The sequence below is a fragment of the Panthera pardus genome, unplaced genomic scaffold (genome assembly GCF_024362965.1).
Source record: "Panthera pardus isolate Hobbes unplaced genomic scaffold, ASM2436296v1 HiC_scaffold_15, whole genome shotgun sequence".
NCBI lineage: Eukaryota > Metazoa > Chordata > Mammalia > Carnivora > Felidae > Panthera > Panthera pardus.
In genome coordinates this window covers 52,377,963-52,401,851 of record NW_026526710.1, presented here as the reverse complement: position 1 = coordinate 52,401,851, position 23,889 = coordinate 52,377,963, and the positions used below count along the sequence as shown (strand labels likewise).

At 46.4% G+C, this 23,889-nt stretch overlaps 1 protein-coding gene across 14 annotated transcripts in view; it reads right to left on the bottom strand.

Moving 5' to 3' along the window:
• Positions 1–3,637: 3,637 nt before the first annotated feature.
• FHOD3 (formin homology 2 domain containing 3) overlaps positions 3,638–23,889 on the bottom strand; it is a 469,161-nt gene continuing 448,909 nt past the window's right edge. For 10 of the 14 annotated variants that reach the window (XM_053902586.1, XM_053902585.1, XM_053902587.1 and 7 more), the window contains 4 exons: positions 23,181–23,204; positions 21,454–21,628; positions 14,360–14,521; positions 3,638–4,230 (listed from right to left, as the gene is read on the bottom strand). In XM_053902586.1, coding sequence (XP_053758561.1) covers positions 4,148–4,230; positions 14,360–14,521; positions 21,454–21,628; positions 23,181–23,204 — 444 coding nt within the window. In that variant the 3' untranslated portion in view covers positions 3,638–4,147. The remainder of the gene's footprint in view (positions 4,231–14,359; positions 14,522–21,453; positions 21,629–23,180; positions 23,205–23,889) is intronic. The other 4 variants (XM_053902584.1, XM_053902596.1, XM_053902594.1 and 1 more) reach the window with 1 other exon arrangement.

The following is a 23,889-nucleotide window of genomic DNA, read 5'->3' as shown; positions in this document are numbered from 1 at the left end:
TTCTATGTAAGATGACAATGCAGAATGGCTACGTGGATCCTAGGTAAGAAAATACACAACAAGTACCCACACAGATGCCATCAATATTTTAGCTCTCGTAAAAATCATGCAGAAAGTCCATCCCCCATAATTGCCTAGCAACAGAATTTTTTTTCTACCAAATAAACTACCTTTTGTGACAGAATTCATGGGGCATTTTAATATCATGCACCCTAACTGCACTTGCAAAGATCTTTCATTTCTCTGAGGCAATCAGATGTTTTTATTTTTAGTTACCTCTCTGGCAAAATGTATAAATAGCTGCAGATTAAACCAAATTTTCATTTTAGTTGATGACTACCTCTCGTGGCCCTAAGGGGAGGGATCATGACTCTCCTTTTCCCAGCTGAATCCCCAGCTCCCGGCACAGGGTTACCTCTATAATAAGCCCTCAGTGCCTATTTGTGATAGATGGTTGTATAAATTTTCTAAAGCTGCCATAACAAATTCCCACCCACTTGGTGCATTAAAACAAAAGGAATTTATTCTCTTACAGTTCTAAAGGCCAAAAGTTCAGCCTTAGTTTTACAGAGCCAAAACCAAGGTGTCAACAGCACCACGCTCTCTGCAGAGGCTCGGGTGGCGAATTTGTTCCTGGCCTCTGTTTCTGGTGGCTGCTGGCATTCCTTAGTATGTGCCCACATCACTCCAATCTCTGCCTCTGTCTTCATAGTACCTGCCCCTCTGTTGCGCATATGAAAGCCCCTCTACCTCTCTCTTACGAGGACATGTGTGATTAGATTTAGGGTATGCCTAGTTAACCCAGGATCATCTCTCCCTATCTGGATCCTTACTTTATTCACCTCTGCAAAGGCCCTTCCTTGTAACATTTACAGGTTCCTGTGATCAGGACCTGTTCTCTTTGGGTGGCCATTATTTAGCCTACTATAGTGGTATTTGGTGACACACTATCTCAGGGACATGAGCACAGAAACGGTGGATATGGGAGCAGTGGACGATGACACAGCCACTCACAGGTTAGGAGCTCAGAAACCAGCTTTCCTAACTCTCCTCCCTGCTATTCTTTCCTGTACTGTGTTCAGTGATGGACTTGGGAGAAAACAAAACTGGGTCTTCAGCCCTCCTGGGCCCTGTGCATCCTCCCTTCCATCCCCAAATCCCTCAGTAAGTTATTTTTAAAATAGAAAACAAACAAACAAACAAACAAACCTTATCATTCCAAAGAAACCAAATCTCAGGCATCTTTAAAAGAGTTCACCCTCCTTTACTGGCAGTTCTGTAACTTCAACCTAAATTAAGAAATATGCACAATAATATCTATAGTGATGACCAGCAAGGGTAGCAAAGCATCTCCCAAGGGTAAGGTACCATTCATTCTGCTCCTCAAAGACCTTTCAGGTACCTGAACCTCCTGAATTAAAAAAAAAAAACAAAACACTAACAGAGTGGCACCTGGGTGGCTCAGTAGGTTAAGAGTCCAACTTTGGCTCAGGTCACAATCTCCTGGTTCATGAGATCAAGTCTTGAGTCGGGCTCTGTGCTGACAGCACAGAACCCACTTTGGATTCCATGTCTCCCTCTCTCTCTCTCTGCCCCTCCCCTGCTTGTTCTCATTCTCGTTCTCTCTCTGTCAAAAATAAAAATAGGGGCGCCTGGGTGGCTCAGTCGGTTAAGCGTCCGACTTCAACTCAGGTCACAATCTTACGGTCTGTGAGTTCGAGCCCCGCGTCGGGCTATGGGCTGATGGCTCAGAGCCTGGAGCCTGCTTCCGATTCTGTGTCTCCCTCTCTCTCTGCCCCTCCCCCGTTCATGCTCTGTCTCTCTCTGTCTCAAAAATAAATAAACGTTAAAAAAAAATTTTTTTTAAATAAGAAAAATAAATAAATAAAAATAAAAATAAACACGGGGGGGCCTGGGTGGCTCAGTAGGTCAAGCATCGACTTCGGCTCAGGTCATGATCTCGCCATTTGTGAGTTCAGCCCCACATAGGGCCGGCTCTGTGCTGACAGCTCAGAGCCTGGAGACTGCTTCGGATTCCGTGTCTCCCTCTCTCTCTCTCTCTGCCCCTCCCCTGCTCGCACCGTGTCTCCCTCTCACTCAAAAATAAACAAACATTTCAAAAAAAAAAAAAGAAAACAAACATTAAAAAATTTAAACACACGCACATACTAACAGAAGCAGCCAGACTAAATAGCAACAAGGAGAGAGGAACTGAGCAACAGGAATAACCCCCCAATTTCACTAAAACTACTAAACCAAGTTCTCAATAAAATGAGACTCTCTCTACCTGGCTGTAACCCAGAAGTTAGTTGACCTTGGTTGCTTCCTCTGAGAATTTTTTAGTTCCTAAAATAAAACTACCTTCAGATTTATTCACTCACCTCCTTCTAAATGTGACCTTTTATTCCAAAGCAATAACTCCGGCAGAAGGCCAAGGTCCCCTGCAAGGACGCGAGGTATCTGTTCACCACAGGGTGCAGCAAGGATACATCTTCTCTTTGTTTGCACTTCCCCATCCCCAGCGATACACATATCCTTTGTATTCAGTGCTGAGGTAACAGGCAAATGCTCTGACAAACTACGAAATCGTATCAGATTACTACACGTTATTTAGAACCGTAAGAAAATAAACATCAATACCCTATGTATCCTTTTCAATAAAGTGATTAAACTCAACTGTCTGTAATATACAGACCTGCTGTTGGCAGATGCCAGGCTTTGCTGGGGTGCTCACATTCATCACCTATTATCTGACCAATACTGGTTTGAAGGAGCATCCTGTCTCCCAGTAGAGTGGGGGGTACAGAAGAGGGAGGACACAGAGGCCTGTGGGGTGAATAGCTTATCTTTAGCTCTTCAGACAACACAACTGCATAGGAACACAGGAACACAGAGTCATAGAGGTTTTCAAAGTGAGGCAAAGATGGAATTAATGGCTTGATCTTTCAGCCCCCAAATACCTGCTGCAGCGGTTTATCTTTTCCCTCTTTCCAGAGACATTCTTCACAGGGAACCGCGCGGCACTGGGCTGCGGGGTCCCTGTGGAGGCTCGGCCACCACCTGGGCACCAGCCACCTCAACACGCCTTGCAGTCACTCAGATCCCCTCGTGGGCAATGCCTGTCCCACTGGATGCCTTAGCTTCTAATGACCTGTACCCGATTGCCAGGGACTGCATTTGTCCCTCCGAGGTATTCTGTAGACAAAATTTTAAATTTCCCTTTTGTTTTGGGGACTTGTTTTTTGAGAAAACGAATTTTTACACCTGAAGCAAGGGAGAGAGTGGCAGAATAGTTCAGTTTGTAAATACTACCCTAATTTTTGCTTCAACACCAGGTTGGACCAAAGCAAAGCTCGCGGATAAGGTGATCTATATGAGGTCATTGCTAACATGTTGCACGACAAACACTGATGCCTAATTAATAAGGAGTTACAGAGAGCACATTGTTGGGCACTTCTCACTCTACTAACACACACACACACAAAAACAGACGACAACAAGAAGGCCAAAGGGCCCGGAGGCCATTCCACACCAGGGTCCTTCTGATGAACCTGAGAAAAGGTTTGGCTGATTGAGAAGGAAGTGCATCTGTGGAGCTGTGTCAGGCCCTTACACCCGAGAGAAGAAAAGTTTCCAGTTACGGCATTAAACTCTATTTATTTAGTATTTGAAACATGGTGTACATTTATGAATTTGTATAAACATTTAGTACATCTAAAATCCACAACTGGTAAACAATCTGTGCTTTCTTTTTGTGTACAATTTTGGAGTTTACATCTGGATATTTTGGTGCTGTGGAGAGACCCCGTCTGTGAATCTAATCAAACTGCCTCACAGGACCACAGTAACCGTGACAGAAGTGATCTGCTCCTTGCACAGAAAAGGTGTCACGCTTTGGAACTACTAAACCAGGTGTCAAGGAAACCAGAGAAACACAGCTGACACAATGAAGGAAGTGTGTGCGAGAGACTCCGAGAGAGCCCCATCTATGCCCAGCGGGCCATGCGCGGACACTAGAAATGTGGACACTCCCCTTCAGAACCTTCGGATGTTAATGTTGAGTCTCTTCCCCTCCCCCATCTGGAGGGGTTCCGTCCAGCAGGAGTTTGCACAATCTTGGACACACTTCTTAGGGCGCCCACAGGTGTCACAGCTGCAACTCTGCGGTGCCAACCAGGCCCAGAGCTCGGGCTTCTTCTGGAGTCAGGCCGCTCTTGAGGGTCCTTCGCACTTCAGCAGCATCCGCAGGTCACAAAGGAATGAGAAGACAGGGGGGTGTTAGCAGCCAGCACATGGTAGTCCGTCTGCCCCACGCCTTACCCGCCACCCCCAAGGATTCCCAGGGTCGTCACGAGGCTCACAGATGCTCAGCCGCATCCTGCTTCTGCTGAAGCGCCTGGCCATCTGTCCGTAGGGCAGAACAAATTAGGGGGCTGCAAGAGGCTGGCATGAAGAGCCAAGTGGAGGGATTGACCTTGTAAGAGGGAAGAAGGGAGGCCCACCCTTACAAGGTTTCTGAGAAACGGATGCAATAGTCAAGTACAGATGGCATGTGGACCAGTGTAAGGAGTGGATCAGAACTGGAAGAGTCACTACAGAGCATAGGAAAACGCAAGTTCCAAAGATTGCAAATGCTAAATAAGATAACCCCACAGGTCTACAGGATGAGCAATGATGACCCGGCCCCGCAGAGCAAGGTGTTAACAGAACCAGGCAAGGGCAGCAGTCAGGAGGAGTCTCCCCATGAGCGTTGAGGGTCTTAGTCTCAACTCATCAAGGCGCCTCTGGAGACAATAACCATTGACTCCTTATGGACTGGACGTCAAGGAACAAACTGCCGAACTTCTGGCTGGATTTGTTAAATGTTCTCTGTGAAACACACAAGGCTCAGGAAGGACAGTGACCCCCTTCTCTGGGGCTTACAACTGGCAGGTGGAGGAATGCTCACATCTAACCAAGAATTGCTTGTGCTTAGCTTGGCACACTGGGTTTTCCCATTGTTTAGTGTTGACCAATTTTGACGTCAAAATAAAGGCTGGATAAGGGTGACTGGGGAGGCAGCCGCCCCTTCCAAGACAAGTCCTTTCATTTGAAAGTTTGCCTAATTACATTTCCCTTGATTTCTCAATTGTATTTGGCCTACTCTCTACAAAACGTCATGCGGAGTTTGGGGTATTTGCTCTATTTTCAGAAGAGATGTGTTATGGATCTACCTCAATCCTAAATCAACCAGAGGACCTGAGGTGAACACGGCAGGCCCTTGATCAGAATGCAGAGACACTAAAGCTCACCCTTCATGCCTTCCCATCATCCAGTGCCAGACCCAATTCCCTGCACCCCCTGTGACTGGGGGGCCTATAGCCTCCCCCTCGGCGGGGGGGAGCCTCAGAGGATGCAGACAACAGGATCACAGCTCATGTTCCTGCCAGCAACACCCCATATTCCAGTACCTTCCCAACCTCCCCTAAGCAAAAGCCCGCTTAGCCTGTGTACAAAGGATCTGAAAAGATCTGGTAGAACGTACAGGGTCTAAGTACCTATTAACAAATGGTTTCTTCTCTCCCAGGAATCAGCACTTTCAACAGGAGCCAACACCGAACCCATCAATTAGTCAATCAACAGATACTTCATAGAAAACCTACTGTGTTCCCAGCACTTAAAGCACTGGAACATCAACAGAAGACTCAGAGACATCAAGCATGGATTGAACACAAATAGAGACACAAAGATCTGTGCCTAAAGTTGCCCTCAAATCATGCCACCCCCACACTACTGTATTTCCAAGCCGAGCTCTGGGCTCCTGAGCCATCCATCTACAGCCGCTCCTGCACTGGCTCTCCCTCCCCCCCACCCTTGGCCCCTTGGGCTCCAGACTGTCTAACTCGTCCAGACAAAATGTTTGGCTCCAGAGCCTTGGCTGGAGGCAGATTGCGTTTAACTGAGTAATGGAATTTGTTCTATGGGGCAGCAATAAAAATACAAGTTTGTAATAACCTTTTATGTTCTTTAAACACTCCTTCAAGTGTTTGTCAAAGAAAGATAATTTTAATAAGGCAGAAAAGAAGATAAAATATTTCTCATTCTTGACAAGGACTGCTAAGACCTCTCTTCCAAAACACAAAATTCTGCCTTGAAGAAGTCCAGGCTGCACTAGCAGGACATCTTAAATTTCATTAGTCGCAGAGGTGGCGAGGACATGTGTCTATGAACTGTAATCTTTGAGCCTTGAGGTATGCGTGCTTGGCCAAATGACGACAGAAGGCTTCACGAACTGATGGGCATTTAGAGATGCTCCCCTAACATGTGTTCACGCATTTGCTTTAGTCTATAACTGCAGTGTTCAGTTCGGTTCATGTAAATACTTGAATAAGGACCTTGGCACCTTACAGGGTGTGCGGTGATCTCCTAATTGATATGGGCATTGGACCAGCCTCTCTGAGACAGGCTCAGGGAATAGAACAAAGCTTACTAGAACAAATGCTACCTTAGCCTCGCTGCCTGACTGTGCAGAGTGCGCCCTTAGCCTGGTAGCCTCCTCTCAGGTTTTATGGGCCAGACCCCCTGGGACCCTCCCGTGCCCCCTCTGCCTGGGTTCAGGTGTTCTCTGCTGTGGTTTCAGAAAAGCCAGTATCGACTAGGTCCCTTTGCTTGTCAGCTGTGTCCCTAGAAAGGTATTCATAGAAAAACCTGCCCCATTAATGGAATCCTACTTTCTGTGGGACTTCATGACAATTGAGATAAATTCTCTAATAAACATAAAATAAATAAAACCACCTCATAATAAATACAGTAAATAGATTAACCCCAAAAGACCTCAAGAATCTGAACTCTTCCTCTGTTAAAAAGTCAAAGTTAACTCACATTACCACTTGAAGAGAGGTGTGAAATGAAGATAATCAGTTGAAATCAGCTTTGTGCTCCAATTCCAATTATGCATAGAAAGAACCTTTTTGGGTATCCATTTCTCTGTCTGTTCATCAGTCTTTCCTTCCTTCCCTCCTTTCTTTCCTTCTCCTCCCTCCCTTCCTACCTTCTCCCCTCCCCTCCCCTTCCTCCCTCCCTTCTTTCCCTTTCCCTCCCCCTCCCCCTCCCCTCCCCCTCCCCCTCCCACCCTTCCTTCCTTCCTTCCTTCCTTCCTTCCTTCCTTCCTTCCTTCCTTCAGCAAATGTTATTTGAGCCTCTATCCTGAGCCAATATTGTAGTCAGGGAGGCAGGGGGCTGACAGGGACATAGTATGAGAAGAAATGCTCAGGGTAGCAGACCCTGTCTGGATAAGGTGTTGGCTCTCAGAAAGTTTCTGGAAGGCAAAAAGGGACAGAAGACATAAAATGAGGGGACCAGCAAAGGCACTGGCAGGTTATGGAACCTGTACGATAGAAACAAGTCTTCTCTCAAATAGGGGATTTCTCAAGTACTAGGCTGGGGGCAGGCTGGCATATGTCTGATAAGATAATGTCTGGGCCCCTCTCCACCCCCCCATTCCTACTTCTCGCTTGAACGCTCTGGCTGCAGTGTAACTGCTCCCCAGCCTGTCACATGTGACTGCCTTCCCTCCCTGCAGCCGCTTAACAGAGAACAGACCGTGGAAATGTTTATCCCTGTCTGCCTTGCAGCTCTTCCATAGACGGCAGGGGTCACTTTGCTGGCACCAGCAGCCACTCGTTGCCCCAGGCACTTGTGACAGCTCTCACGATGTGGCAGTGACAGCAGTGGGATCAGACACAGGAGTACCTCCGCTGTCAACATGCAGCACAAGGGCGTCTGGGGACCCAGGGAAAAACCATAAGCTCCTTTTCTCTCCCCACCCCCAGCACAGAAAAAGCTTCTAATTCTACAAAGTGCTCTCGGGTGAGTCTTTGCAAAAATGCGTTGAATCTGAAAATAACAGTGGTCTACAGCCTGCAGAATAATAGCAGCCTGCATCTACTGAGGGTTAACCTGGATTATTCCATTTATTCACTATGGAAACCCTGTGAGAAGTGTCCTGTTATTACCGTTCCAGCAAGTGAGCAGACGACATAGAGAGATCAAGTCCCTGGCCCAAGAGCACACAGTAAGCGGTGCAGAAGGATTTAAGCCAGGACACTTGAGACGCAGCCCACCCTAGAAACAGCTGTACCCTGCTGACGCCTAGCAGGACACATTCTGACAATTTTTCTTATCTTATGGGACATGCACTGAGTTTCGCTTCCATATGCCAGAAATCCATTTGTATTCTTTTACCTTTATTAAAAAAAAAAATTTTTTTTACATGTATTTATTTTTGAGAAACAGAGTGAGACAAAGCGTGAGCAGGGGAGGGGCAGAGAGCGAAGGAGACACAGAATCCGAGGCAGGCTCCAGGCTCTGAGCAAGCAGTCAGCACAGAGCCTGATGCGGGGCTCGAACCCACAAACTGTGAGGTCATGACCTGAGCTGAAGTTGGACGCTCAACTGACTGAGCCACGCAGGTGCCCCAGTATTCTTTTACCTTTAGATCACTGACAGACAGTTTTTCTATCTTCTGTATGTAATGCCAAGCAATTTGGAAATAAGTTAGCTTTGTTGTAATCCCTATGTTTCTAAAGATCTTCTACCAAGTATACTGAGAATATAGCGCTTAGGACTATAGGGACTAATATCAGAACTTCAAGAGGTTTTAAATGTATCTTGTGGTTGGCAAGTAACTTGCCTACTGCTATTTACCCACTCCTTGTTCCTTGAGTGACCCATCTGCTGAGTGGAGTCAAAACGGTGGGTTCGGTCATGCCTCTTTGTACATCAATACAGGGAACTGTTTTAAGCTCTATCATTATGGATTTAATGTTAGACTTTCCGTGAGTTGGTTTGTTTTGTTTTGTCAATGTCCATCATTTAACCATCTGAGTTCTTGTTTCCACCCTCCATCTTTATTTTTCCCCACATAAAATCTGTCCATTAGAAGCAGAGATCTCCCAAATTGACAGGAATTCTACACAATAACTGACCAGTACTTTTCAAAAGTGTGAAGGTCATAAAATGTCCTCCACACATCAGAGGGGGCATGATGTCTCAATGCAATGGGACAGCCTGGGTAAGACAGTGGGACAGAAAGAGAACATTAATGGAAATATTGGTGAAATCCAAAACAAGCCTATAGTTCAGTTAATAGTATTGTACCAACGTCAATTTCTTAGTTCCAATAAATTGTCCTAGGATGTGCAAGGTGTTAGTTAACATTAGGCGAAGCTGGGTGAAAGAAGGCAAATGTCCTCTTTTTTGCAACTTTTCTATTTTCTAAAATTCTTTCAAAATAAGTAAGTAAATAAATCAATAAATAAAACCCAGAACAACAATAACAAAAATTAAAGGTTCCCAAACCTGGTTGATTTAAACTCAACTTTAGACTCAGCCCAGATACACTGAACGGGAGTGTCAGTGAAAGGCCCATATGTTGCATTTTCATCTTCCCCAGAAGATTAAAATGGCCAGCCAGGTCCCGACTTAAATCACTGCCACCTAACTAAGACACAGGGAGAGGCAGGCCCTCAAGAAGTGATGGCCTTTGTGACAACAGAGTTGAAGTCTCTGAGTTCTGCCTAATCCAGAAGTATGTTCACCCATGAGGAGATGGTTCTTGGAAATACTTAGGGCAGCAGGCGATTTCTATAACCACTGGTTTGGTCACAGTCTTGGCTCCACAGAAATACCTCTGCCTAGTCCGTGGCTACATTTGAATCCAGTACCCCCCAATACACTTTGTTGCTCCTAGTCAGGCCCTTACCAGAAAGCATTCACAGTTCAGATGTAAGAGCAGACTGTCTCCTATGTTGTGTGCTATGGGTAAGGGAAGGGAGTCAGGAAACAAGTTCTCTCCATTGCTTATGGGACAGCCTGCAGGAACTTGGGGGATTCTGCAGACAAGAAAGAAGAGGCTTCAAGATTCACAGACTCTGGGGTCCTCAGCATTATTTCATGGGCAGGACAATGCCTCCCCCCCTTTCCAGTTGAAGCCCAGCACAGCCGCTCTCCATCAGAGTTGCACCAGACAAGTACCATGGAGACAAGCCAGCCTTCGGTGCACAGGTATAAGCCCACTGAACGAGCCCCCTGGGGGTAAAAAGGGAGGTGAAGGGGAGTCTGGTCTAATCCCGGCTGGCCAAGTGAGGTGGGCAGTGGTGGGAGGGGAGTGAGACGGGTGATGGGAGCGGAGCAGCGGCTGGATAGGTGTGGTTTCTGTGCACAGGCTCCCCTGAAACTTCAGCACAGCAGCCCAAGCACCTGCAGGCAGCTTCATATTCCCACCGGGCTGGGGTCCCTTGGCAGTAGCGTGACAGAGCTGGGGAGGGAGAGTGGTGGGAACCTGTCATAGGCACCTCACTTAACGCCCACAACATCCTGCGAGGTGGCACCTCTGGCCTCAGTGGATAGCAGCACACTGAGGCTCAGTGAGGCCAGGTAATTTACGAGGGGACCCCCATCTCCTTCTCTCTCGTATGAATGTGTGCATTCCAAACATGGAAACCGACTCCTTTGCTGCCTGGGCAGCAAAAGCAAAGAAATACAGTAACTTCTTGTGGGGAAGGTGCTTGGCATTTTTCCAAAGCCCCTTTACAGAAACCCTCTGCTCTGCTCTCAGAACAGCTCTCAAAGGCAAGACAGATTCCCGGATTCCTCTTTTCACTGATTCTCCCTCCTCTTGAACCTCCACTCTGAGCCAAATGGGTGCCTGGCACCCAGCCTTGGGGGAAGACACACGAGCCAGACTCCTCTCTCCCAATGTGCTGGTTCCCAGTTTGGGAGGGTGATTTGTCTGAACAGGAAACAGCTGGAGAGCCAATGCAATAAAACATTTCCAAACTCTCCCTGCATCTGCCTCTTTGACCTGAGGCTTCTATCTGAGCTTCATGCTGCATCAGAGTCTTGACCTCTGGCCCGGGCCATGGCCTTGTTCCTCTCTTGGACTTCCTCTAGTTATCCTCCTGTCTTATGTCCCGGACACATGGGTGGGCTCCCTCAGCTATCTTTAGAGGCAGGTCAGTTCAGTCCATCCATAATGAGCTCTAAGAATAATTCGGCACTGAGTAAATAGGAATGAGGCCGTTTTGGAAAAGACAAAAGTTTGAGAAACTTTGGTCCTTCCCACTAACATCTTATTTGACTGTATTGCAAAAGCATTAGTTCTAAAGCCTCTGTTTTATTGCCATTGTTAGCTTGCCTTCTAAAAGAATATAAAATTGATTCATGGTCAGTAAGGAAAAACTAAACAAAATGCAGGGAAATTGTTCTCAATGGGACTTTAATGGGAAAATTGCTGGATATTTTCAAGTGCCACCTTGAAGATGTAGAGACAACTGAACTAAGTTCTGTACCGATCAGATCCAGGGCTGGATCCAGTATTTTGTGAGGCAGGTCTCTTGTTTTCCCTAAAACAAATTCAGTAATTTTTCAGGTTTGATATTTTTTTTCCATGAAATCCTATTTAGTACCTTATTTAGTACCCTATTAGTGTGGGTACATCCCACAAAATTCTATAAAAGAACTAAAATTTTAGTTACATCAAATCAATGTGAGATATGCCACATGCTCTTTGAGAGGGATGTTGAAGCTTTATGACATGATGAGGAGGCAGTCGTGGTTTGGGGGGATGGGGGTCAGATCAAATCAAACTTTTGCTCCTTTCCCAGCAGCCCTTGGAACTGGACTTCCAGCTCTTTCCACTGAGAAACTATTCTTATAAGAGTGACCAGCCTTAAGATCTTAATTAGCTAAGAAATTGGTCAGTTATTTGTGAGTCATATCAAAGTAATCACATCTTTATAGAAATACAGCTCTGTGCCCAGGCTTCATAGTCATGTCACAGGTGGGGCCCAGACCCCCACCTTAAAAGGAAGCTCAACAGGAAAATGGTACCCAGCCCCTTTCAACCACGACAAGACTCGGCTCCCCTGGGAAAAGAGAACAGACTATGAGTCCCTCACCCCAGTTCTGTTCTGTGATAGTCTGGGCTAGTGGCCATATGCAGACCGCCAGCTGGGCAGAGACCTTCTTCCAAAGATAGGTCCAAGAGAAAAGAACATGGGGAGCAGCTCCCCGTCCCCTCCTTACCAGCCACCAGGGCACACCCTACAGAATCACACTAGTAAGGAGATCTCAAATGCCATTCAGCTTCAGGATTTTCCCGGGAAGGCCAACATTTAGGAGGCCGAAGAGAACAAATCGCCCTGGGACAAAACAGATGCCCCAATATGATGAAATGAGAAACCGAAATAAGAAAAAACCAAGAATCTCCCAGAATGTTCTCCCTTGGTCTGATTCACCAGCCAGTCGGAGAATCTTGGCCAGAATCTGGGGCAAGCACATGAAGTGCATTGGATCAATCATATCACAGGCTAGAAATCAACTGGAAATTCAAAACAGTTTACTTAAAGACAACTGGATTGTCACAGGCTGGAAATGCAGCACGGAGCCATGGGAACCTGCGAATCAATTAAGATGCCCTCGCTGTGTCCCAACTGGCTGCATATTTCAAGCTTTAGCAGGACTTCTGGCGCACGCGGTCCTAGTCACCAGCATCAAACACGAAAGCAGACATTTAATTATCTTGGAGGATTCTCAAGTGGCTTGCAGGTCATAAATTTCTAGGTTATGGGATGGATTCTGTTTGGTTTCCTGCAACAGCTGGACTATTATTGCCTTTAGCCAAATGACTGATAGCACAAATACGCTGGTTATTCATTACCCACTTGCCTCATCACCACCATTAAACAATCAAATCAAATATAGCGTTGAGAGGGAGGCCCACACCAGGAAACCTCACATCGATTTTGCAAACTGGATTTTTTTCTTACTCCTTTAACCTCTTGCAAGAAAGCTGGAGTTTATCATTCCTCTTAAACAGGAATCAAAATAACTTTCCCCCATCTTAAATTTCTGTTGATGGTGCCATTACTAATAAGTTAAACCCGTCACAGACAAACACTTACATACATGCAGTCTTGTATTTGTTGTAGTAACTGCATTGCAGAATAAAATGTGTTTGGCTAAATAAAAAGAGTATACGGCTGTTTTGCATAAGATTGGAATGGAAACGATACCACAGGAAATGAGTTTACGTCGGCCACAAAAACAGGCAAAATATCTCTCTGGCCAGATTGAAAAGGAAAATTAATTATGACTGTGTTATTGTTCCCAGTGATATTATGTGTCTCTCTAAGAATCTGGTTCTCTCTAGACCAGAGGGCAGGGCCTACACTCTTCGCCAATATAGACATATAACCTGGAGGCAGAACACGTACCCTGGGCCTCTGGGGACTGGCCAGGCCACTGGGTCATGCAGTTTCCTTTTCCGAGGTCTCTGGCCCAACAATGCTCACCTCTGTAAGGATGCTCCCTTGCCTGGCCTCCTTTCCCCAGCCCTCTCTCTCAGACATTGCAGCTCAAACCCCAATCACCTCCTGTGTGAATCTCAAAGGTGGCACCAAACACTGTGAATTCTTACTGAACTCCCGCCTACCTGGAGTCACTCTCCTTTCACTTTTTAGAGCCAGTACAGGCGGACGTAACCAGGCTTCCTTCTTGTGATGGTCATAAATCCCTGTCCTAGTCACCATCCCTTATTCCTGGAGGCAGAGACGGCGGAGACTAGGTCTCCTGAGTGACCCAGCATCCCTGGCCCAATCTTGGGGGCCGAGCTCTCTCCTAAAACATGCAAGGGTCACAGCTAATGCAGACCCATGTCAAAGGATGCAGAGGAACTGTGTTTCTCTACGGAGTGCAGCCCCTTGGAGTGCTAGCGAGGTGCCTGCAGAGGCAGCCCCACTCCTTCATTCTGTGGGCAGAAGTAGGCAGTGGGTTCAGACAAAGGGGAAAAACAGGTCCTTTGATTTAGTAACAAAAACAAGCTAGTCAACCTAGGTTAACAATAAGTATTTTAAGCACCCTACTCCCCATAAAATCACTGGTGTTCACCTTTGACATGTTTGGGAGCAGCAGTGAATTCTGAGGGGAACCATTTTCAGCTAGAAAGTGGCCCCGATGCAGAAATATGGCCTCAGCAAAGCATCCGCGGCAGAACTTGGCAATGGCCCCCCTGCAGCCACCCCTGCACACCAGAGATATTTCAGGGTCTTTTGGACACTCCTGGGGGCAAAGTGAGAATTGAGAGAGGCCTGCCCAGAAGTGGCAAATATGCTGGACAGGTGTGGCTGCAGCCCCCCTCCTCCATGACAGCAACGTTGATTGTCGAGCAGGGAACCTTTTGCCGATGAGTTTGGGTGGACCCTCCAGGCATTGTCCGACAACTGGCTGGAGCCAGCCTCACAGTGGCTGCCCTTCCCAGAGCATACAGGAGGGCAGGTACCTGCAGGTAAGTCCCTCACCCCAGCTCCAAAGCACTTACGAGATTTCCGGTTGGCCCGGGAGCGCTTCCTCTCCCGAGGCACCACTCGCTGACTGGGCACCTGGGTGGCCGACTTGACGATGCGATCCATGATCTCATCAGCTGCATCATCTGTGACGTTAGGGGAGTCATCCGTTCCCATAGTCCATGAACTAGCAGATCCTGAAAGATTACACAACCGGAGTGTGAGATGTACTCAGAGAGAAGGAACATACTAGAGAAAATACCAATACTACTCGTCCAGGCACGGAGCTCTGTCAGCAATGGATCACAGCAGCAAATCCCAGGCACTCACCCGCCCCCCCCACTGCAAGGGCACCACTGTGACCTGTGACTGCTACCCCCCCAGGCACTGAACTCCCCCTCAGAGCACTTACCTAATACTACCCTGTAACAGCTACTGAAGGCCTCCACCCAATAGGCCTCGGGATCATGGGAGGGCAGATACCACACCACAGAGTGCATCACAGATGCTCAGTGATGTATGTCCACTAATGTCTGGAGTTCTGTGTTAATTCAGCTCTCTATCCATGGCTGTATATGCCTAGTAAATGTCAATTACCCCTAACTTCTCTTCCAGTTAAACAGAAATCAATGGGTTTTGTGGCAGTCTATCTTCAGATTACTTAACCTTTAAAAATCGTAACAGGACAGGGGTGCCTGGGTGGCTCAGTTGGTTAAGTCCCTGATATCAGTTGAGGTCATGATCTCGACGTTCGTGAGTTTGAGCCCCGTGTCGGGCTCTGTGCTGACAGCTCAGAACCTGGAGCCTGCTTCGGATTCTGTGTCTCCCTCTCTCTCTGCCCCTCTCCTGCTTGAGCTTGCGTGCGCTCTCTCTCTCTCAAAAATAAATAAACAGTAAAAAAATCATAACAGAATAACATTCTTCAACTAACAAAGGGGGAACTGACATAAAATTTTCTCTGCTCCTTGACCAGGTAAACACATTTATAAATAACTGTATATTAAAGCAGAGCAGGTCTAAGTCTGGCATAAAAGCATCTGCCTACAGACAAGCAAGAAGAAAGCATCATGAAAACATGCACTACCAAGCAATGTTCAACAGTTAGAAATGAATGCTATTTTAACATATCAAGAACTATGCCTTTGTGATAGATCAACTTCCTTGTGAAATCTCTTCTCTAAGATGGGAAATACATTTCTGTAAGAAGAAATATGTGCAATGGGCTCAAAACTGTGTTTCCTCCACATACACTGCCCTTTGTAATAAACATACGACTTCAAAAGCCTGTAGGTGAGTGTTCTCAGACTCTGTGCCTACGGAACACTACTCAGAGCCTAAGGTCCAGCTGAAGATGAAAAAAAGCCAGCTTTTCTTAAACCACAGGCAAAAAATGTTAGTAAATATATATCTTAAATTCTGGAGTTCTACTTCCATACTAATTTTTTAAAACTTTCGGCGTTTGGATACTGATGACAATAGCTGTGAATAGCTGCTCACAGTTGAGTAGACTGTGATTTTTGTGGCTATGTGTTTGTGGTTGAAATTTTACAGCAAATATGTAATATGCTATAATTTAGTTATAATTTCAGCCAGTAAAATGCATATCACTGAAGTGCATACATAAATAATTCACACTTTGCAAAAGGAGTAGGATTCCTGGGGCTCCACCACCTGCATGTATCTGAGACCTGTGGTTAGATAGGTCCATATGTTTTTGGGTGACAAGGTTTGTGTTGTTGTCTATGTTATTTTAAACATTTATTTTACGAGTGGGAGCGTAGCTACAGCACTGGCACATACGAAAACAGTAAATTGTACTTTCTCTGCTTATGCCCAAGGGCACCTGGTCTACTTGCTCCCATAAGACTAGATTTTTCAACATCATTAAACCCTTTAAAATAGGTTCCTCTCAGAAAAGAACTTTTGAAATTGCTGAATGTTTCTGCATTCTCAGGATGGTCCAGGTGGTCTAATTGGAGGCAAGAGGCCTCATACGGGCACAGCTGTCACACTGGGACTCTTCAGAGCTTCTGAACAATGGTCCTCCTCAGAGCAGACAGAGCAATCGATAGTGCAGTTGTGTTTTGCCCAGCAATTTCCTGTTTTCCCTTTTACCTACTGGTTTCTAATTCTGCGTCTCATTTTAAAATGCCAAACTACCCTTCCCAAAACACACAAATTTCAATCAACTGCATTTGCTCATAATATATTCTCAGAGCACTGGGCCAGAAAATGAAGGCATCATCTGATCTTCCTACCAAGAATTACCTATTCTTCCCATCTTATACATTCCCAGAGAGCTGCCTTCACCGTAATGTGTCAGGAGATGCTTCAAAGGAATATGCTGCCATATGTTCAGGATTGCCAGACTCAGTTTTGTGATGATGTCATTCTTTCATGACCTCAGTCCTCGTCCTGCTTTTTTTTTTTTTTAACCCCCACCCCTCCTTGGTTATTTGCCTGCCTGAGAGCTGTTTATATGCATTTATCCTGGTCATGTACAGGTTGGATTTTTTTTTTCCTGGAACCCTTGGACCCACACATAGCATCAGGGAAACACTGCCCATATATTTTACAGACCCAAAGGGCCACTGGCTCACCACAGTCTCCCAAGTGTTAGCAAGACATTTATATACTGAGACAAAATAGAAAGAATGAAGTATTATAGACTATGATAGCACTGTATCACTTTGACTTCATTTTTAAAAATATGTGAGTTGATAATTTAGACTTGCTGAATCACAATGTTTTACACCTGAAACTAACGTAATGCTGTATATCAACTACACTTCAGTTAAAAAAAAAAAAAAAAAAAACAATGTAAAGCGTAGTTTGAAAGATAACACTGTAATTTATTTTTCCCCTTAAAAACCTAACCTAAAGAAATAGTCTAAAAGGGAAATAATTACATCAAAATAGAGTGTGATACAAGTTTGCCTTTGTTTCTGAAATAATTTCCCTGGATATAGACTTCTAGGTTTAAAGCTTTTCTTTCTGGCGGTTTGAAGATGTCATTTCTCTTTCTTCTAACTTCCAAGGCTTCTGTTAACAGTGAGCCCTCATCCTGACTGTCATATTTTAGAAGGTAATCTATCTTTTCCCTTTGGTTTTTTAAAAGAGTTTATCTTTGGTTTTCTTGCAGTCTGCCTACATTGTATGACATATGCTTTCCTCTTTATTCTCCTTGAATTTGCTAAGTTTCTTAAATGTGGGGGCTGATACCTATCATCAGCTCTGGGAAATTCTCAGCCATGACCTTGTCAATTATTGCTTCTTATCCATCTCTTCCTGCTGTTCCCATTATACATAGGTTACACCATTGGACTGTGTGCCTCTTCCTCTTACATTTTGTTCTGCTCTTCCCATTGTTTTCCTATGCTTCACTTTGTACATTTTCTAATAACTCATCTGTGAAGTCATTAATCCTTTCTTTTGCTGGGATGAGTCTGCTCTTAAACCCACTCAACGAGTTCTTTATTTCAGACATTTCTTTTGCAGTTCTTAAATGTCCATTCAATTATTTTTTTTAATAAATTCCAATTTTCTGTTGCAAGTGTCCACCTTTTAATCAATTTGTCTATATTTTCCTTTGTGTTCTTTAACATTCGGAATGGTTCAACCCTGGCTGCAAATTTCAACATCCGGATCACCTGTGGATCTGCTGCTAGTGTTTCCTTTTCCTTGTCAGGCACGTTTTCTTATTCTCTTGGCTTGTAATTTGGACTCTGCACTGGACTTTGTGTACAGAAGGATGCAGACACTGGAGTCCATGTTATTTCCCCCAGCCTTCGCTCTTTTCTGTTAAGCAGACATGGTGAAGAACGGAATGAGGTCGGGACCAGACTGTAGTTTTAGTGAAGAATCAGTCCACCTCTGTGTTTAAATATCTGTATGTATTTGTTGAAGGTGCTTACTCAAGCTCGTCTTTGTTTCCTCGGCCCTTCAAGGCTACAGGAGATTTCCTCCAACTTTTCTGACCCAGCCTCTCCCTCATCATGCTGCCCCAGCACTTAGCAAATGTCTCATGGAGAAAACAGTCCTGGAGTTTGGAGACCCTCTACTTCCAAACCCTTATGCCAACTCACGTAGCTATTAGACATTTGGCTGACTTCTCTCTACTATTTGAGTCTCTCTGCCCACAGTAGGCCCAGTTTTTGGCTCTGTGTCCAGATTTGGCAAATGGTCCTAAGGAGGGGCTCTCAGCTCATCTACAATTCTAGTTTGTCTAGTCCTCTTTCCCTTACCAGTTTGCTGATATCTTTTAAAAGAAAGCTTCTGCCACTGTATTAAAACAAATTCTAGTTGTCTGAGCAGGAGTGGTGCTCTGACCCTCCCTACTATGTGCCATCTGGAAGCAGAAGTCCCTGAATGTGCAGAGAAACTGAACAGTCTTCCTTTCTCATCTCTTTCTCTCTTAAAATTTGCAGCCTGTTATGTTCCATTAGACAAACTAGGCTCCATCTCCGCAGATGGCTTCCATCGAGCTACCCTTGCAGCCACCCAGGTATAGGGCTCCAGACCCTTGATGGCTGTGGTCAACTCCATGTGGCCATTGACACCCCCCTTCAACTTCCTGGTGGCCACGTGCAGGCCAGGACACAAAGCCTGCAAGAGCTGCTGGGCCCAGAGAGTCTAGACTCATCTGTGGGATGTCTTAGGTCGTTTTGAGTACCACAGGTATAAGTGATTCCCTTCCACACACCCCACCACACCGCAAAGCTGTTTTATTTACTCTTACCCTTGTTTTACGCTTCATAAAAGCAGCATTGAGAATGATAGTCTCTACTGCTATGCCTCTAATGCTACTACCTTCTTCACCATCTCACATTCAACACTTTTTGTCACTCTTCTTAGATTCTTTCTTGTATATACATTCTTCCTCTGTGTCGCTACTTGGCTTTTCTGATAAATGGAGGACCTTTTATAAATAGCACTGGCCAAGTGGAGGATACCTCTCCTTCCTCACAGAAAATCAGACAATCAGAACATACCCCATAAAGTGCTCAGGGCTGTGGTTGTTCACAGCTGTGTCTTTCTGCTGTTGGTTACCAAAAGGCAGCCCTTTCATTGCTACAGCAGAATATTCATATATTCATTTATTTTCTCCTAATTCCATATCCAAGACTACCTAGAAGACAGGGGATTTGGAAAAACCAAATCCCAGAGAACCCAATCTTTGATTCTTTGATGTAATCATAGTATATGAAGTATTTGAGGTATAGTTTGGGAATCAAGGTTGTAGTAGAAGATATGACTTTCCTGCTTTGCTGTCTGTGTCTCAGGATACCACTGGGGCAAGGGTGGAGGGAGGCAGCCCTTTTTCTGGCATATTCTTAGCTGCATATCAAAGTAAAACCCCTGCAAAAAGGGTAAAAACCAAAGTCCAACATTAAGAAACAGACAAAGGAGCTAGAGTGATATTGAACTCACATGAAGTAAGAAAAACATGTGGTAATTTTGTAAAAATCCTGAAGTGCAGCTCCCCTAGGGAATCCCACATATGCCTTAGGGACCTGGAACCCTGCCTGGAAGCCCTTTCAAGACTCCTCCTTGGATGGCAGCTTATGGTCCTTGGGTTGACAAGAAGTTCCAAGAAACCAAATGTAATGTGTGACCTATTTTCTTCTAAAGAAAACTTGAAACTGCATTTACTTTGTCTCTTATGTCAAAGTTCTTGTTACTATCATTACTATTTTTTTCTTACTTTTAACAGGGTTGACAACAGCAAAATTCCAAAAACACAAAGCCAATTAGAAGTCACTGAAGGGCCTTCTCAGGGGTGTCTCCAGCTCACAACTCTACTTTGTAGCTGCCATCTGTCATCCTGTGAGTCTCAATGTTCTCCAGAGTCTGGGAGGATGCCTGATGGGCATCGCATGCACACATTTCCTTACCGAGTTTCCGTGATGTGGAAGCCAACACACAACCCAGTTTTCCTGGCCTGTTCTATTTTTTGCCCCTCTCTAATTACTACTAGAACTGCTCTCAGGTGCCAGAGCACCCCAGTTTGGACAATAAATGATATGCTTTCTGTTAGTTGTTTGCAGTGTATGTGTGAAGCAAACACCAAGAGGAGAGACAGCCTGTCCGTCAGGAGCTCATTCTCTTTAGTGATAAAGTTTGTAATCTTTAGGCAGCCTGAAGGGGGGTGCTCAGGAGCACAGGGGAGGAAGGATGGGCCCAGTGAGTTGAGGAGGACGAAGGAGGAGGCAGATTCTGGAGGTGAAGGGGGGCTGGACAGGCAGAGGAAAAGGGGACAGCATGAACAGCGGAGGGGGCTGAGGGAGATGCGGGTGCAGAGAAGGGTGGTGCCCAGTGGGAGGGCCAGTGAGTGCCAAGTGTGGGAGACAAGCTGAGACCAGGGGCCTGAAGCGACAGCATGAACAGTGTGGGCCACGTCTTGCAGGCAGTGAGGAAAGCGAGGAGGGGATCACGTGGTGTCAGACTAGACTAGGGGACACCAGTAAACATTCTCAGACGAAAAATGCACCTCATTCTTAATTACAATAAAATATCCCTTCCAACTTATGAAACGAATCTGGAAACTCTTATCTGTCTTTACCATCTTCAGTTTTCATCGCTTCATTGCCTCTAAAGATTGAAAAAGGCAAAAAAGGGATAGTGCTTTCATCCGGGGGCCGGCACACTTCTTCTACACGGGCCAGCTCATGAAAACTTTAGGCTGTAGGGTCCTCACAGTCTCTCCCACCACCACTCAGCCAGGCCACGGCTGCCTTCAGGTGCCACAGACAGCACACCAATGGGTACACTTGGCAGTGTCCTAGAGAAAACCTCATTTACAAAATACTCCGCTGGCTGCGTTTGGTAGTTTCCTGCCCCCCCACCCCGCCGGCTTTAACCCATAAGGATTCATTCATAATAATAACTCCTCTTGTGTGAATTCAGTTTTACCTCTGGGAGGATTGGTCTTTGAGACGAAGCACTACAGTGGGTCACAAACGTGTGCGTGAAGGAACGTGTGTGGTCAGCACTGGAGGTCCCGGGGAGTCGGAGGCCCTGAGCAGATACTTCCTGGGCCCAGTAACCTGTACCCTTGTGCTGGGAACCGGGTCCCCGTGGGTGGTCATCTGGGGAAGCCCCCCTCAACTGCCTCCGGCCCAGGAGTTACCTCGGCTCGCTCGGCTGCGTGTGCGGACGCCCAGCACCGGGGTGGCGTCCTCCACGGCGGGCGACGAGGTCTTCAGCACGGCCTTCATGTTCTCGTGCTCCGTGGCGTCCTCTGCGTAGCTCAGGCCCTGCGGCTGGCTCAGAGGCGCCGGAGAGCTGCTGGAGAACTTGCCGGACTACGAGACCAAAGTAGGGGTGAGGGGCTGAGGTGACTCCCCAAAACACCAACTCAAGCCCACAAAACATTTCGTTGAGGAAAACCTCCCTCTTCGTTGTTTGTGTGCATTCTGCAGATGCATTCGCTAGGGCAGTCACTGAGGTTGTCAATGAGCCAGTGACATCCATCCATGTATGCCCCAAGTTCTCTGACCAGAAAGAAAAACCATGGTCCCAGAAGGGCCACACCTGGCCCTCCCCTCTCCAGGCTCTCCCGGCCCACTGCAGATTCCCTCGGTGGCTGCCTGCTAGGGACGACTGACATCAACCCTGGGAAGCACTCAGAAACCACATCTGTTTCCAACCCCAAAGCCCTGATGTGAGAATTCAAATATGCCCCGTTAATCACATTATCGAGTTGTTTTTTAATTTACCACCAGAATGCAGTTAAAATTTTCTTATCTACCACTTATGATGGTTTAAAACGTGGGATTCAGTCACACAATCATACCACGGTAAGCGATAGGTAGAATCTTTCCAGATCTAGTCCCATCTCACTTTGCAGAGAAGGAAACTGAAGATTCAGTGACATGCCAAAGACCCCAAGGGAATCAGCTGCAGGGCCCAGACCCGAACACGACACAGAAATTCATGCCGAAACTGAGTTGGGCAACACTCGCTACTTCTGGCCGTGTCAGAAATGTAGTTGTTCGAACATGCAGTACATGTACGTGGTGAAATTCTCTAATTGTAGCTGAGCAAAGAATCAGGGTTTAGATGTTTTAAAAGAGGTATGCTAGAACACTGGGCCATATGTACACAAGGGCAAACATCTGGAGGAGAAACAGAAAGTCAGTCAGACTAATGTTTGCAAAGAGCAGCTCTACAGATTCCTGGCTTCCTCTTGTCATCGAGTGTCTCAGCCATGGCAGCAGAGCCCAGGACTCGTCTGCTCGTGCCATCTGCACTGCTCCCTCCTCATCTCCCAGGGCCCATCAGCCCTGACTTGGTCTCTGGTTCTCCCATCTGCACCGGAACCGGGAAGAGGAGCCCCGTCATCCCACCCCTGCACACGTGAATCCCAACGAACCCGATGGATTCCGGCTGAGAAAATAGACACAAGTCAAAAGCTGCCCATGAGAGGGGACTGCTTTCGTGGCCACTATCCCACTTCCTGTTTGGTTTTAGGGCTCTTTCTACGGTTATTCTAGAATCCAGTTCTCATATTTGAGTTGCCAAAAGGCTCAGACAGGGGGCTGGAGGGTAAATTCCCTGTCCACTTCTCCAATATTGGAGAGTATCTCCAATATTAGAACTTGGCCATTCCTGACAGGGCCTGGGACTCAGGCACAGCTTGGAAAATGCAGGTAACCCTTGATTCCTGGCATACACAGCATGATGAGAACCCATGTCAGGAGGTTAGTGATCACACGAAAGCAACCAGAAAACAACCATGCATGGTTTAGAGCACTGAATGGTGCTGATGCCTCATGCCGCTTATGTTAAGTTAGACTCTACAGCACGCCTGGGAAGGCCAAATGTGGCATTCTTCATGTTTATCAACAGTCCTACCTCCACTTCATCCTCTTCGTCAGTCTGCCCGAGAGGACAGGACAGGATGGAAAAGACAGAAGGGATTCTTAGACGGTGCAGAAGTCAGCAAAGATGAGAGCATCTCAATGTCATAGCAAATTCCAAATACAGAAACTGGCCATCAAAACCGGGGTGCGCCCTCCTGATTTGGGAACTGCCAGGCCCTGACTGCACAACCCTCCTGCCCTCGTCCAGACATTCCCTCTGTGAGCCCCAAGGCCAGTTCTGACCAAAGTCACGAGGAATCTGTGGGGCTCCAGACCAACCTCCTGAGGCCGCCCAAGGGCTGATAGCCAGCATACCTGGTTTCCGTACAATTAAGATCTGACTCCCAGCTCTGTGGCCTGCTATTCAGCTGGCCGTGTCCTGTGGAACCCACCACAACCTGCTGGTCACCAGGGCCCTCCGGAAGTGGACCAGCCTCCATCTGCCCAATGCAATCTGCCAGCTACTGTCCTCCCTCTCATCCCGAATGCCAGAGCCCTCCCCACCTAGGCTGCCAGGTCCTTCCACACACAGGGAAGGCAGAACACACAGAACAACCGCCCAAGTAGAATGGGTCCTGTTACCCTTTCCTCTGAAACATGAAACTCAGTTCTTCTAAAACTCTTACCTGCCCCTCATGGAGGCTTTCTGAGCTGACACGCCAAACTTTTAATTATCACCAGATAAACTTCTTTAAGTAACT